Below are 15,680 nucleotides of genomic sequence, written 5' to 3'. Positions count from 1 at the left end.
CCCCCCCCCCCCCCCCCCCTGCATCCGGGCAGGCTCCGCGCATCTGGGACCTGGAGCCCCGGACAGCACTCACCCCAGCCAGGGGTCCAGGTAGCGCCGGAGCCGCCTCACCACCTCACTGCCCTCCTGCTTGGACACGAAGGCTGTGGACAGAAAGGCAGAGACCGGGTGGCTCTGGGTCTGGGGGCAGGGCCGGCACCCCTGCGGGCCCAGCCCCCCCCACCAGGCCCTGCCACGTACCTGCACCCCTGCCTGACTGGGCACGGCTGGGCTTCGCATCTGCAAAGGAGAGGGACTTGTTCACCCCTGCTCATCCCAGGGGGCCTCCCCTCCTCTCCCTGCATGGGGACTGAGGCTGCGGGAGGCGGTGGGCCCCGGAGGCGCACGGTGAGGGGGGCCGGGGCGGGGGTGCGGGCGCTACCTGCGGGGCCGGCTGGGCAGAGGCAGAGCGCGGCCAGGGCCAGCAGGGCCGGGAACATCAGGGGCCTCATGGCGTGGCTGTCCGTGGCCGCCAGGGCTGCTGCTGCGCAGGCTGGTCTGCCTCCCCCTCCGGCACCATTTATACCCTAGGCTGTGCCCCGGAGGCGAGGGTGGGTCACAGGGGGATCTGCCAGGGCTATTTGGGGGTCATCCGCCCCAGCTCTGTAGGCCAAACCCCAAAGGATGTTGTGGTTGGAGCCACAGCTGCCTGGCCAGGCCCCTGGGAGTGATGGAGGAGGGTGGGCCCCGGCCTCTGGACAGGCCCGGCTCCTCCCCACGGGGGTCCCCTCAGGTCCCCCAGCACCAGCTGGGTGGAGTAGGAGGGGCAGGAAGGGAGAGAGGGGGGCTCGAGGTCTAAAATAGACTCCAGTAGAGCCGGGCTGTGGGTCTAAGACTGTGATTTCCAGCGTCGGGCCGTAGGCAGGAGCCAAGCCCCAGGGTGGGAGTGCCCGAGGCTGCGGTGCCCTCGTTGACCCGGAGGCACCCCCCACCCAACTCCCACAAGACTCCGGGGGCGGGGGCTGGTGTAGGGGCAGCTCTGCGCTGCTCAGGCTTCCTGTGGCAGGACTGGAACTCAAAGCCAAGAGAGGTGGGTGGGGGAGCGGAGAGACCGAGACCGGACGGCTCTTCTGTCTGGGGCGGTGGGCACCCGGGCCCGTGCCCCTCGCGTGTGGGGAGGCAGAGCCAGCGAGGAGCAGGGAGAGGGCCCGTCCGCCCGGCCGTATAGCCTCCCCAGTGTCAATTGGGGGGACCTGTCTCCCAAGAGACCTCCAGCCTGAAAACGCCCGTCCCAGCACCCCCGGGGGTCCCGCCCGGAGGGGAGGGGGTGTGGTCACGCGAGGCCCACTGCGGGTGGGGGCCTAACCCCATGTCTGGATGCTGAGCTCCACTGGGCTCAGTTCGGGGCGGCAGGTGGCAGTGAGGGCCACCCTGATACCCCAGCGTCCCCAGCGCTCCCACACAGACCCCACCTGGCTTCCCTGGGGCGAGGCTCTCCAGGGAGAACAGCTCTGTGCCCTGCCTGTACCCACCCCCTCACCGCCCATCCTGCCCGGGCCCGAGTCCCTCCTGATGCCCCGCTGAGCCCTGGCCGGGGAAGGGGGCAGAGTGCCAGCTGCGCGGAGGGCACACCCGCTCACCGTGTGCAAACCCCAGGGCAGGCGGGGGCAGCACGGAGCCCAGACGGCAGAGAGGGGTGGACCCCAGGGGTCCCGGCTCCCCTCCTGCACCTGACGTCGGCCTCTGAGAGCAGGAGGGGCCGTGGGCCAGCAGAGGCAGGGAGAGGCCGGCGGAGGAAGCGTCCGCACAGATTACAGGGCACAAGTGCAGGAAGTTTATTTACGGATGTGGGGAGAGCCCGGCAGCCGCTGCAGGCTGGCCGGCGGGGCGGCGATCCGTGGAGAAGGAACGCTGGCGGGGGCCCAGGGGCAGGCGGGGCCCCGACCCCCGGGATGGGGGCTGGCCAGCGGGCCTCCAGTTACAAGACTGGGAAGGACATGAAGTGGGGGCGGGGGAGGGGAAGGCCCCCCGGGCCCCCCAAGCAGGACAGGCCTCATCCTCCAGCTAATTCCACGCCTGCGCAGGGACTGGGCGTCACGGCGAGGCTCTCAGAGGCCAGGCCCTCGACCTCAGCTGCCCTCTGCTCCTGGCCCGGCCGTCGCCTCCTCACTCGGGCTCCCCGAGCACAGCCACCAGCTCCTTCTGTTCTCTGTGCAGGGCCTGGCAGCGGCAGGAGGGGACAGATAGGTGAGAAAACCCAAACCCTCGGCCTCTACCCGACTGGCTCCGGACCTGTGTCCCCAGGACGGCACGGAAGGGGGTCTCGGCTCATGTCACAGGCCCCGCAGGGCATGTCAAGGCAAAGGCCTGTTGGGGCGCCTGGGGGCTCAGTCGGTTGAGCATGTGACTTCGGCTCAGGTCAAGATCTCACAGTTCGTGGGTTCGGGCTCTGTGCTGACAGCTCAGGGCCTGGAGCCTGTTTCAGAGTCTGTGTCTCCCTCTCTCTCTGACCCTCCCCTGCTCATGCTCTGTCTCAATAATAGATAAACATTAAATTAAAAAAAAAAAAGGCCTATTAGGAAAGTACCTTCTATTCAGTGGGTGTTCATGGTAGGCTGAGGGTCAGCCACCGACACGGGGCCTCCCCAGAGTAGTCGCCATCTTTTATTTTTTTTTTTAATGTTTTATTTATTTCTGAGAAAGAGACAGCGTGAGCAGGGGAGGGTCAGAGAGAGGGAGATACATAATCTGAAGCAGGCTCCAGGCTCTGAGCTGTCAGCACAGAGCGTGACGCGGGGCTCAAATCCAAGAACCATGAGATCATGACCTGAGCCAAAGTTGGAAGCTTAACCGACTGAGCCCCCCAGGCGCCCGAGTCGCCATCCTGAATAAGGGCCCCCGACGTGTCCCTGTGACCGTGTGACCCCCATCAGCGATTCCTAGTGGAGGAATCGAGCAGCATGCACTTGCAGCTGGGCCGGGTGAGGCGTGGCTGGCTACAAGCAGGGCGCAGACCGAAGAGTGACTTGCGGCTTCGCGGTGACAGAGGGGGAAGGGCGGGCGGCTCCTTGGCTGAGGACACAGCAGGTGGCCCCAAGGTGCCCAGGAAACAGCGCCAGGCTGAGGGCCCTGGTCACCAGAACGCTCCAGTCTGCTGCCTGGGGCCCTGCGGCCAGGGAGGGGTGATGACGAGGAAAAGGCCAGCCCCTGGCCCTCCCCCTGCTGCTGGCCCTCCAGGGCTCGGGGCCCTGCTGCCCTCGGCCACAGGAAGGCCCGCCCCAGGAGGGGAGCCGCAGAAGGAGAGAGGACACAGGCTGGACGGCGGGACAGCAGCGGGAGTCCAACAGCGCGGGCAGGGCTCAGGCCAGGCGGCAGCCCTCTGTCAGAGCCACGTCTTGACCGGTAAGAAAACCCACGTCGTCTCTACGGCCGCGTCCGCTCCCTGGGTCATCAGCCCGGGCACCCACTCACCTGCTTAGCCCCAGGGGACGGGGGCCACTCCCTCCCAAAGATCCGGTCACCCTCAGAAGACACGGCTGTTGCAGGAGCACATGTCTGACGTGCCAAAGGCTCGAGCCGGCACTGCCGCGCACGTTTCCGAGCCACTGGGGCGCGGGGCTGCGGAGGGCCGCCCTCCCGGGAGGCGCCGGCGCTCACCTGCCAGGCCTGCTGCCGCGCCTGGCCCCGCCGCTGCAGCTCCCGCACCTGCCGCCGCCCGGCCGCCACGGCCTCCGCCAGCCGCCTGCTCTCCGCCTCCTGCCTGCGCACCAGCCGCCGCAGCGCGTCCCGCTGCTGCAGGAAGTAGGGCACCAGGGTGCTGCGCAGGTCCGCCGCCGGGGTCCCGCTCGGGCGCCTGCGGGGATGGGGTGGTGCGCATGGTGACCCGCCCCCCGCACCCCCCCGCTCCGCACGGGCCCCCCGTCCGTGGAACCACAGGAGCCCACTCCTCAGACGGCAGTGGGGAGGCCGCCGCAAGGGTTGGGCACCGGGGGAATTTGAGGAAGACCCAGGTCTGGAGGCAAGAGCGGGGCTGGGGGGGGGGGGCTTGAACTCGCCAAGAGAGGGGGGCGGGTCTGATGTGCAGCGGGGTGGAAGCCACTCCAAGTTCTCCAAAAATGTGTTTCTCAGTTAGAAAACTTCATTCTCTTAACTATTAAGGTCACAGGCATAAAAAAAAGTGGAAAGCACGAGAAAGGTGTTTTGTCGCTCTGGCCTAATGTGCTGTTCAGGCAGGGAGAGTAGGGGGGAGGCAGGAGATAGGGGCGCCTCTGCTCTGCTCGGGACACCCCGGGAACGCGGCCCCAGGCCGTAGGTCTCCGTGTCTAGTTTGCTGCTGATCTCGGGGTGCGGGGGTGTTCCCTGAGGGGTCGTTAAGCAGACGAACAAGTAGAAACCAGATGCCCGGGGCCAGCCTGACAGAAGACGGCTGGTCTGCCCTTCTGCTTCCTGCTGACCCCCTGTGCCCTGCGGGTCCTGAAATGAGCCCCTCTCAACAGGAAGGCTTCCATCTGGGCTCCCCTTCCCAGAGGGCACCACGCAGTGGCTGTGCCCTGCGTCTCACGCGTGCGAGGCCTTCATGGAAGGCCCTTCCGGAGGCTGGGGGGCGGCCTCCGCCCGCATGAGCCTCGCGAGCTGCGCTGCTCACCAGGCCGGCTCCCTGTGGTCTTCGCCCTCCGCCACGATCTTATCCAAGGCGTTCAAGACGGCTTCCAGGTTCCCCTCTGCCTTGAGCTCGGAGATTTCATCCTGGAGAGAAAGCAAGGCTGTGAGGACAGCAGCCGGGCCCGCGGGGAGAACACGCCCAGCTGCCCGGGCGCAGTCTGTGCCTTTGTGCCGCACGCCCTTCTCTCCACGGGGCCTTAATACTGAACAACAGAGTCTAAAATGGAAAACATCTGAAAAGAGCCTGCCCATCAGCCTCGACGCTGCAGCCCCGGGCCCAGCACAGCCCGAGCCGGTGGCACAGACACAGCGGGTGCTTCCGGGCCCCCTGGAGCGTGCTGGGGGGAGGGACGGAGCCCACGAGAGGGGTTGTGGTCACTTAAAGACCGGAGCACAGCGTCCTGTCCTGTGCCCCCTGTCGTACGCAGTCCCACTGAACTCAACAGTTTCGGCACCCCTTCCGTGCCAGGGGCTGGACCGGGCGCTGGGAACACGAAGACCAGAGGACCCAGCGGACCGGCAGCAAACACACAATCAACACGGGAGGGCGAGAGCAGGGGTGTCAAGGTGCCTGTCCCGGGGAAGGAAGGGGCGCTGCAGCAGCACGCTCTATGGGCTCTCGGCCACTCACCCGGACAGACGCCTGCAACTGAGTTATAAACTTGTCGTAGATCCGCTGTGTCACCTCAGGCTGCAGCTGGTAGAGGCGCTTGTAGCAGTCGCTGAATCTCTGGTAGCTGGCGGGGAGGAGAGCCGGCCCTCAGCACCTGCCAGGGCGCCCCCGCCTCCCATGCCAGGGCCCCGGGCCAGCCAAGCTCGCGTCGGCCCCGCCTGACCCCTCACTGTCTCCGTGCAGAGCTCCCGGTGAGCCAGGGGCCCCCCTCAGTGGTGGGTCGTGATGGTCCAGCCGCGGCGCATCAAACCTCGGGGACGGGGGACCAGCCACCCCCCCGCCCTGGCCACCTCCCGGGTGGTGCTGCCGCTGGTGTGGGCAGTGGTCCTGGAGAAACTCTGGTCGCCCCAGGCCCCTTGTTGGGCTGGGTTAGGGCGGGACGTGTGGGCTCTGCGAGGGGTCTCCTTCCTCCTCAAAGGAGCCACATGGGAAGGGACTGATGTCCTTTCCATAGGACGTGACCATATCCAGATGTCCAGCTCTTGGCCACTGCGGGGGTCCCCGGCCTGAGGACAGTTAATAGGCTAAGGAGGCAGAACAGAAGGAGGGAAAGAACTGGGGTCTCTGAGGACACGGTCAAGCTGCTGAAGACACCGATCTGGAGCCCCCTCAGACCATCAGAGCACCTCACCGCGACAGCCAGGGTGCCTGGGACACTTCGGCTGCCCGGCTCCCGTGCACAGACACGTCCCGGTGAGAGGAGCCCCTGCCTTTCCCTCCCCGCTCCTTGCTTTCTTGTCTCTCTCTACCTTCCCTCTCAGGCCCTTCCCCTTCTGCATGCTCTGTTGCCCACCCAGTGCTGGCCGCCCACCAGCTATGGGGCACGGGGGGGGGGGCACTGCAGGGGGCTGCCGAGGGGGTAGGGGAGGCCGCACGGCCCTCCTGGAGCTCGGGGCAGGGAGAGGGCAGCAAACACAGAAACTCATGTAAACGTGGTGACGGCCACTGTGGGGGGCGCTGTGAAGGAACAGGGTCACGGGCTTGAAGTGCTATGGGGGACGACCATTAGGCTGCGGGCAGGGCCGGGGGCTCGGTGACAGCCCCGTGACGCGGTGTTCCAATGACCTGCAGGACGCGTCCGAGCCAGCGAGTGCTCAGCCACACACAGGCCACGTCTGTGCTCGTCCGTGGGTCCAGACATTCCTGGGCTGTGTGGCCAGTCTGGGCTGGGGTCCCGGGAAGCCGGTGTGCAGCCCGTCCCCGCCCCCACCCCTCCCTGCCGGGGACTCACTGCTGGCCCTGGCCTCCCCACCCCGTTCCTGCCCCTGAACAGGGTCTGTGACACAGGTGACAAGTGAGCGCACACAGAGGCTTCCGAGGGACAGCCGTCACCTCTCCGGGAGGCCCGTGAACCACGAAATTACATAACCTGGCAGGAAGTTATGCTCAAAACAAGGTACTAACTACCCAGAACACACGACTTCCTAATGCTTCCACCGCACGTTCCACGCGCCGGAGGCCGCGGGCACGTCCCGTGCAGCGCTCCGTGCAGGCGCGCACCCAGCCGTCTTTCTGCAGCTGCAGTGTCTGCGCCTCGGGAAATGGCAGCCCAGTCCGGGGGCCGGCTGCAAGCCCCTGGCGGCCCCGCTGCGAGAGTCCGTCTCTCCCTGCTGGGGGGAGGGGTTTACACCTCAGCCATGGCGGGGGGCGCCCTTCCCCCTGGCGGGGCCCAGGCATCCTGCCACACAGCCTGGCTCACGAGGGATGAGGACGCAGGGCACCTGGCCAAGCGGGGCTGGAACCGAACCGGGTAATTGTGGCTTGGACACCGGACACCCTGTTCCTCCCGCCAGCCCGCGGGACGGCAGCGGGTCTGAGCTAGGCCACCTCTCCTAAGGGGCCTCCAGTGTCGCTGAGGCAGCCTTCCGGAGGGCCCGCTGGGCTCAGAGCTCAACAAAGGCAAAGCGCGTTCGCACGGAGGCCCGGACACAGAGCGAAGGTGGCCGGACGGGAGGCCGTGCTGGGGAGACCCTTGCTTCGGGTTTTCCCAGTCACTGCGGTCGGCGTCGCTGCCCTGCCTGCTGCACAAGTTTAAGGCTGCGTGGATGAGCAGGGGAGGGGCAGAGAGATGGGGAGACACAGGATCCGAAGCAGCTCCAGGCTGTGAGCTGTCAGCACGGAGCCCAAGTGGGGCTCGAACCCACAAACCGCGAGGTCATGACCTGAGCCGAAGTTGGATGCTCAATCCACTGAGCCACCCAGGTGCCCCTGGCCACAATTATTACTAATTTCAAAAGAACCGTCCCCACCGCCCCCTCAGAAGTGTCCGACAGTAAATGGGCTTCCCGACCCGGGCCATCGCCTCCCGGGCAGAAGGCACGTGCTGGGTAAATGCACCCCGGTGGCGACCCCACAGCGGGAACCACCCACTGGCCCACTACAGAGAAAAGGCTGAACTGTGCCCCCTCCCAAAGGGCGACATTTGTCATCGATGAGTTTCTTTTTCAACACAGAGATGACTAAATTAACTGGTTTTAATCTAGTTTTTCTCTTAGACTTTTTTTACGTTAATTTTTAAGTAATCTCTGCCCAACATGGGTCTTGACCTCAGAACCCTAAGATCACAACCCTCTCTTACTCTGCAACATCTGAGGCACCTTCACTGGTTTTGAACTCACTGGAAAAGCATTTCATTTACTGAACTAAAAACTCACTGCAAATTGAGTTATCAATTTTAAAAGTTAAAAGTTTAACTTTTTAAAAACTTGACTGTGAAATATTTAAGCCCAAAGTCCGGCCCCCGAGGTGTGTCAACCGGCCTGCCAGCGCCTGTTCGTGGAGCGGCCACCAGAGGGCGCCTGGCCCCAGCCCAGGGGGCACAGGAGCGGCCGGGCACGCTATGGTCCCAGTGCCAGCCCCCACCCCCAGGCACTTCTCCTCCCGAAAAATGCTCCCTGGGGACAGCACCAGTCTGTGACTGATGATGGCTGAGGCAGAAAGTTATCTTGTAAAAATTAATCTTAAGGGTTAAGCTGGCTCAGTCCGGGGATTGCACTTCACCTTGACTCTTCATCTCGGGGTGAGTTCAAGACCCACCCTGCGTGTAAAGATTACTTAAAAAAAAAAAAATGTTTTATTTATTTCTGAGAGAGAGAGAGAGAGACAGCGTGAGCAGGGGAGGGTCAGAGAGAGAGGGAGATACAGAATCTGAAGCAGGTTCCAGGCTCTGAGCTGTCAGCATAGAGCCCAATGTGGGGCTCGAACCCATGAACCGTGAGCTCATGACCTGAGCCAAAGTCAGACACTTAACCGACTGAGCCACCCAGGCGCCCCTAAAGATTACTTAACTTTTTTTTTTTACATGTTTTTTTTTTTTGAGAGACAGAGCGATAGAACACAAGTGGGGGAGGGGCACAGAGAGAGAGGGAGACACAGAATCCGAAGCAGGCTCCAGGCTCTGAGCTGTCAGCACAGAGCCTGACACGGGGCTTGAACTCATGAACTGTGAGATCATGACCTGAGTGGTCGTTGGACACTTTAACCCACTGAGCCACCCAGGCATCCTGTAAAGATTACTTTTTTAAAAATCTTGGGGCGCCTGGGTGGCTTAGTCGGTTAAACGTCCAACTTTCGCTTAGGTCGTGATCTCGTGGTTCGTGGGTTCGTGCCCCGCGTCGGGCTCGGTGCTGACTGCCAGCTCAGAGCCTGGAGCCTATTTCAGAGTCTGTATCTCCCTCTCTCTCTGACCCTCCCCTGCTCAAACTGTCTCTCTCTCTCCTAGAAATAAATAAAACATTAAAAAAAAATCTTAAAAAATAATGGGGGGCCTGGGTGGCTCAGTTGGTTAAGCGTCTGACTTCGGCTCAGGTCGTGATCTCATGGTTCATGGGACTGAGCCCCGCACCAGGCTCTGTGCTGACAGCTCAGAGCCTGGAGCCTGTTTTGGATTCTGTGTCTCCCTCTCTCTCTCTGCCCCTCCTCCACTCATGCTCTGTCTCCCTCTGTCTCAAAAATAAACTTTTTTAAAAATCTAAAAAAAAATAAAAAAATGAAAATTTTAATTAGGTCTTTAGTTTTTATGCCCCTTGGGCTAACCTAACCTTTTATTATTTGGATTCTTTAGCAACTACTAGAAGCTTAATAGTGAGAATCTGAAATTGTGATACTTTTTCTGAAAAAGACTTTTTTTCAATATGATTTTTGTTTATTTTACACAAAGAGTGCAGAGGAGGAGAGGGGCAGAAGAGAGAGAGAGAAAGGAGAATCTTAAGCAGGCTCCACACTCAGTGGGGAGCCCAACATGGGGCTCCATCCCGTGACCCTGAGATCATGACCTGAGCCAAAATCAAGAGCCAGATGCTCAACCCACTAAGTCACTCAGGCGCCCCAGAAAAAGACGTCTTCTGATTTGATAAATACCTGCATGCAGACAAAATTTTCCATCAAGATAACTGTACAATAGCCCCCCTTACCCATGGGGGATACGTTCCAAGACCCCCAGTGAGTGCCCAAAGCTGCAGACGGTACCGAACCCCACCCCCACCTATGATAAAGTCTTACTTCTAAATTAAGACCCGTAAGAGATGAACAGCAGCATAAACACAGTTGTTCTATAAACATCCTGATAGAGTACACTGTGCTGCGTCACATGACTGCAGTCTCTCTGTCTCTCAGTATCTTGTAAGTTTCTTTTTGGTGGGACAGAGGGATTTACTGGGGTCTCCTGGGGGGGGGGGCTGAGATGGCTGGGCCTCGAATCACTTGTCAGAGGCCACCCAGGGACCACACGGGCAGTGACGAAGCCGGGGCAGCGTCAGGGCACGGGGGTGGCGGCGAAGGCGTCCTGGGCAGTCTGGGGTGCGTGGGGAACAGCCCTACTGCTTGTGGCCAGGACTCTGGTCACCGGATGGAGGTGGGGAGTCCTATGACACACTGGGCTCACACCTCCCTTGTCAAGGGCTTCGGCCGCCCAGAGCCTCAGGCAACAGGTGCCCGCCTCCCTGAGGGAGAGGTCGCTGCCAGTAGTGGTGTCGGGATCACTAGGAGGTCTCTCCCTCAGTGTGTGACTGCGCTGTGTTCACTCTCCCTCTTGTGATGAGGTCCAGTGATGAAATGCCTTCGTGATGAGGCGAAGGAGGTGAAGGATGGAGGCGTGTGAGAAACTGCTAGGCTGCTCCTGACGCTGAGCAGACGTCAGAGGGAGGAGCCTCTGCTTCTGGACCGTGGATGACAGTGAGTGACTGACATGGTGGAAAGCCACTCTGGGTAGGGGACTACTGCGTTCATTTATTCATTTGACAAACCCCAGCCTGAGCACGTGCCAGGCCTGGCACCGGTACAAACCCAAAGATGCCTAAGTGTGGCCCCCACCCTTCAAGGGATACTGTTTAAAAGACACAGCAATCCCAGGAAAATGAGGCTGGGGTAGCAGGGCAGGGGCGAGGGGGCAGCTTGCAGGAGCTCAGGGAAGACTCCCTGGAGGAAGCAGCATTTGAGACCTAAGGAGGAAGCAGGAGTCAAAGACTCAGGCAGTGTAGCTGAAGAGGATGTGTGACAAAGTCGCACCAGGCGGTGTTTGCCGGGCGGGGATGGGGCACTCTGCACGCGGCATCTAACCCCCGCGACAGAGCTCCGGGGGCCTCTCTGCTGTCGTGCCCAGGTCTCAGATGAGGGAGGAAGCTGTCTGGAGCTCACATGGCCGGGACCTGCTGGAGCCACCCAGCTGGGGACCTGGTGGGGAAGGCGGGAAGGCAGGGAAGGGCAGACAGCGGCGGCCAGATGGGAGGAGCAGGGAAAGGGTTTAAGCAGGATGCAGGCTGCCGTGTGGACAGAGATGGGGGGGAGCGGGGAGACAGAGGCCGGTGGGAGAGCAAGGGCGAAGCCGCAGAGTCACACGTGCTGCAGGGACGAGTCACTGCCAGCAGCACAGCACGGGCACGATGGGGGAGGGGAGACGGCCGGATCACTGGACCTATTAGACCACACTTCTTCCCTCGAGGAGCCGGTTCCCGCGAACACGTTGGGGCCGCCCGTGCCCAGAGGCCGGCGCTCAGCCCCGCAGGCCCTGCAGACCCTCCGGGCACAGCCAGCACCCAGCAACTTCGGGTCCCCGATGACACCACCCGTGGCTCGGCCAGGGCTGGCATGGCATCTGCAGCAGACCCTGCCTTCCGCCAAATGGGGCCAACGGGTCTTCGCCCAGGCACCCACGGCCGGTGGCTCTCGGCCATCATCTGCTTACCTGAGTTGAACAGAAGGATGGCGGCTGCCCAGAGGCCCAGGACGCTGTCCGCACAGGCGAAAGATGGGGACTCCCGAAGAGCCACATTCCGTGTTCTGATGCCCAAGCCAGGCCAGGTGGGGTCTTGGCTTGGCCGGGCCGGGGAAGGGTGGCAGCGGCAGGGGTCCGGCTGTGCTGATGGCCCCACGAGGTCCGTAACCCGCCCGTCATTCTGAGGCGCGTCAGGAGATTCGCCTCTTAGTCCAGCTAATCCACACGTGAAAAATACGCCCAGTCGTGGGGAACATCAATCTGGGGTTTAAATATCCCTTTGGACGACTGACCTGTTTTCCTATGTAGAGACTCCTGTCTCGGGAGGAGCAGTTGGTCTCTGAGAATGAGGACTTTGAACTCAACGGCTTGGGAGAGGATCCAGTATTTGCATAGGTCGTCCAAGTGTGTATTTTCATATGTGACATTTGTCTAGCCCTTTCTGTGTGGAAAGCAGCTGCAAGGTTCTGTATAAGCACACGGAGGGCCAGGGGTGTGGCTGGGAGAAGCAGTGGGGGAGAGAGCAGGCCCCCCCCGGGCACCTGCTGCCGCCCATGGCCCTGACTGCGCTGGAGACGCGGGGCTGGGGGGGGGGGGCAGGCTGCTCAGCCTGTGTGCCGAGCTACGGAGCCAACATTTGACTCTGGAAGCAACCCTGAGCCCCCTTTTTTGAGAGAGAGACAGAGGGGGGCTGGGGCAGGGGGAGAGAGAGAGGAAGACACACAATCTGAAGCAGGATCTGGGCTCCAAGCTGTCAGCACAGAGCCCAACACGGGGCTCAAATTCACGAACTGAAAGATAATGACCTGAGCTGAAGTTGGATGCTTAACCAACTCAACAACCTAGGTACCCCTAAATATTTATTTATTTTGAGATAGAGTAGGGCAGGAGTAGAGAGAGAGGAGAAAGAATCCCAAGCAGGCTCCACACTGCCAGTGCAGAGCCCAATGCAGGCTCGATCCCACAAGCCATGACCTGAACTAAGATCAGAGCTGAACACTCAACTGACTGAGCCACTCAGGTGCCCCTATTTATTTATTTTTTTAAGATTTTATTCTTTTAAGCAAGTTCTACACCAATATTTGGCTTGAACCTACAACCCCAAGATCCAGAGTCACATGCTCTACTGTGTGAGCCAGCCAGGCGCCCCCAGTCAGCTGCCGGTTTAATAGACAGGTAACAAGTACATTCAGTGTGGAGTGCGGACACTTCCATAACCTGATTTTAAAATTTACCCTTATAATGTGATCATTTCCACATGATTCAGTAGTATTCAAAATGGAATTTTAAAGCAGCAAAGTACTTTCTTAGTTATTATACTTGAACGACACCATTCTTCAAATGTTGGATGTTTTAGGTGGTTTTAATTATTTTCCACTGAACATTGTCCTATGAGAAGTATCCTTTGTAGAAAAGCTTTTTTTGAACTCTATTTTGAAATAGTTATAGATTTGTATGGAGTTGCAAAGAAACGTACCGTCCACAGCATTAGCGCCTCGCACGCCCACAGCACACTGTCCACGCCGCAAGCCCACGCCGGGCGCCCCCCGCTGGCTCAGGTTTCAAGGCATCATGCCTTTGTTGGTGCGGACATCTTTGTAATTTCATTGCATCTGTAAGCTTGTAGAAATACCAACTCATCAAGATCCTGGAAGCTTTTTAAAGACTTGAGGTGAGGTGGAGTCTCAAAAAAGTCACCCTAGAGGGAGCCTGGGAGGCTCAGTCAGTTAAGCTTCCGGCTATTTTGGTGCAGGTCAGAATCTCCCGGTTTGTGAGTTTGGGCCCCGCGTCAGGCTCTGCTGATACCATGGAGCCTGCTTAAGAGCCTCTCTCTGTCCCCCTCTCTGCCCTTCCCATGCACTCTCTCTCTCAAAATAAATAAATAAGCTTTAAAAAAAAAAAGTAAAAGAAAAAAAAGAGTCTGAGGAAGAAGAAAAGCTGGAGACAGTGAGCAGGCAGTTCACAAGGAGAAGCCAAATGACTAACGAGCACACGAGGAGGTGTCCAGAGCGGCGAGGAGGCAGGGGTGCGCACAGCACAACAGTGAGCTGCGCCTTGCACCCCTCCAGGATGGCAGGTGTTAGAACGGGGGACACGCGGTGCTGGTGAGGATGCAGGAAACAGGACAGCTTTTCTGGAAAGCAGCCTGAGAGAACACAGGCACGTGTAACCCTCGGAGCTGCTGCTCACGCCGCACAGGGCATTCACCGTGGCGTGGCCTGGAGGCACCCGGAGGGACCCGGAGGCACCCGGAGGCAAGCAGGTGTCCAGGGGCTGGGTGAGCGCAAGATGCGCATCGTGGAATGAGAGGCAGCGAGAGGAGCCCCGGCCCGCACAGCGCGGGGCCACCCGGGCCCCGTACCCGCACGGCGCGGGGTCACCCCCAGAATTCATACCCGCACAGCGCGGGGTCACCCCCAGGCCCCGTACCCGCACAGCGCGGGGTCACCCCCGGACTACACGCCCGCACAGCATGGGGTTAGGTCTTGAAAAAACGGTGTTGAGTGAAAAAACACAGACGTAGCTCAATTATCGTGCATATCAACTTAGAACACGCACAGACGAAACAACACATTTTACAAGGGCACAAACGTACTCGCGTTGCTTCCTCGCATTCGCACTAACCCAGATCCCCCCCAACCGCTCTACTCCTGGAGCCGGACTGATTGTTCTCTCTGGCGCTAGAACACCTGCCCGCGCCCTGAGAGCACCCCTGTCTCCAGCTCCTGGAACAGAGCCTGGGGCACTGCAGATGGTCAGGCAGTACCGTGCACGAGCATGGAGGACATGCAGCCGACAGCAAGTGGGGCCTGTGGAGCGGGGCCAGGAGACCAGAACGGGGGTGGGGGTGGGGAGAGGGGTCAGGGGTATTTAAACAAACAGAGGGAGGGACCCTGCTCGGACATTTCATGGTGGTGTCATGACTGGCCCATAAAAATAATTACGGGCGTTTGGGTGGCTCAGTCAGTTCAACACCTGACTTTGGCTCAGGTCATGATCTCACTGCTGGTGGGTTCAAGCCCAGAGGTCGGGCTCTGGGCTGAGAGTTGGGAGCCTGGAGCCTGCTTCCGATTCTGTGACTCCTCTCTGCCCCTGCCCCACTGGTGCTCTATCTCTGTCTCTCTCTTTCAAAAATAAACATTAAATTTTTTTTAAAAATTACAAATCACTTTTATCAAATTCATTACTCCAGAAACTACATCTGGCATGAACAGGCTGTCCCCTACCCTCCCAGAGGGCCACTGCCAGTTCCAAGAAGGCCCTGGCCACCTCAGGGCCCTTGCACAAGCTGTCTCCTATGCCAGTGAGCTTTTCCTCTAGTTCTTCAAGAACTTGTTCCTTCTCATTCTTTCAGTTTCCGCTCGGCATCACCAGGTCAGGGCGGGCTCCCCTCCCCCACGCCGCCCTCCGTCCCGTCACCTGTTCGGTACCTCCTCACGCCGGTGATTATTTGGTTTCCCGCACGGGGTGCAGACCCCGAGCCAGGCGGCCCTCGCCTGCCCTGCCGCCGTGCCCGGGCACCCGAACGTTCGCCGAGGGAACCAGTGGGCGGAGGAGCGATCGCAAGGGGCAGGGCTAAGGTGCGGGCCGGGAGACGAGGCGAGGAAGGGGGTCTTGCGAGAACCCGAGCGCGGGCAACCCCCAAGCCCCTGCCGGGGCGGCCCGCCAGCCTCAGCCCTGCCCGCCCGAAACACGGAGCGAGGTGGGGGGCACCGCGCGGGCAGGAGTGACGGCTCGCACCCCCACCCTCCCCTCGCTGGTGCATCCGGCCCGCCGGCCTCAGCGCGCCCGGGACGGCCCTCCGCGTCCCGCAGCTCCGGCCCGGGCCCCCGGCGGCTGCGCGACCACGTGACTGCCGGCGAAGGGGCGCCAGGCCGCGTGAGCAGGCCGCCCCCACCCCCTCGGGCTCGAGCCGCGGCGGCCCGGACGAGCCCTGTCCCCTCGGCCTGTCGCCCGTCTGGCTCCTTCCGCCTTACCTCCCGGCGGCGACCAGCTTCTGGAGGAAAGTCTCCACCAGGGTGTCGAGGAGCTTGACCCTTGGCACGGTGGTGCCGGGGGGCGCAGGTTCCCGGGGCGGCCCCTCAGGCCCCTTTTCCTCCCCGCCGCCGCCGCCTGCGAGGTTGCTGCGCGCCTCGGCCATGTTGAAGTCGCCGC

At 61.0% G+C, this 15,680-nt stretch overlaps 1 protein-coding gene across 1 annotated transcript; it reads right to left on the bottom strand.

The window, feature by feature from the left end:
- Positions 1–1,790: 1,790 nt before the first annotated feature.
- On the bottom strand, positions 1,791–15,674 carry LOC120244703 (polyamine-modulated factor 1-like). Its single transcript, XM_039251422.1, has 5 exons — positions 15,503–15,674; positions 5,273–5,378; positions 4,625–4,725; positions 3,637–3,832; positions 1,791–2,199 (listed from the first exon to the last, which is right to left on the bottom strand). Exons 1-5 carry the CDS (start codon positions 15,664–15,666, stop codon positions 2,146–2,148), a joined length of 621 nt encoding a protein of 206 aa, XP_039107353.1. The 5' UTR covers positions 15,667–15,674; the 3' UTR covers positions 1,791–2,145.
- Between the last annotated feature and the right edge of the window lie 6 nt (positions 15,675–15,680).

Source organism: Hyaena hyaena, unplaced genomic scaffold (assembly GCF_003009895.1).
Source record: "Hyaena hyaena isolate Hyena2069 unplaced genomic scaffold, ASM300989v1 scaffold_385, whole genome shotgun sequence".
In the NCBI taxonomy this organism is placed as follows: Eukaryota; Metazoa; Chordata; class Mammalia; order Carnivora; family Hyaenidae; genus Hyaena; species Hyaena hyaena.
Note: the sequence above shows the minus strand (reverse complement) of the source record. Positions and strands in the feature narration are given on the sequence as shown.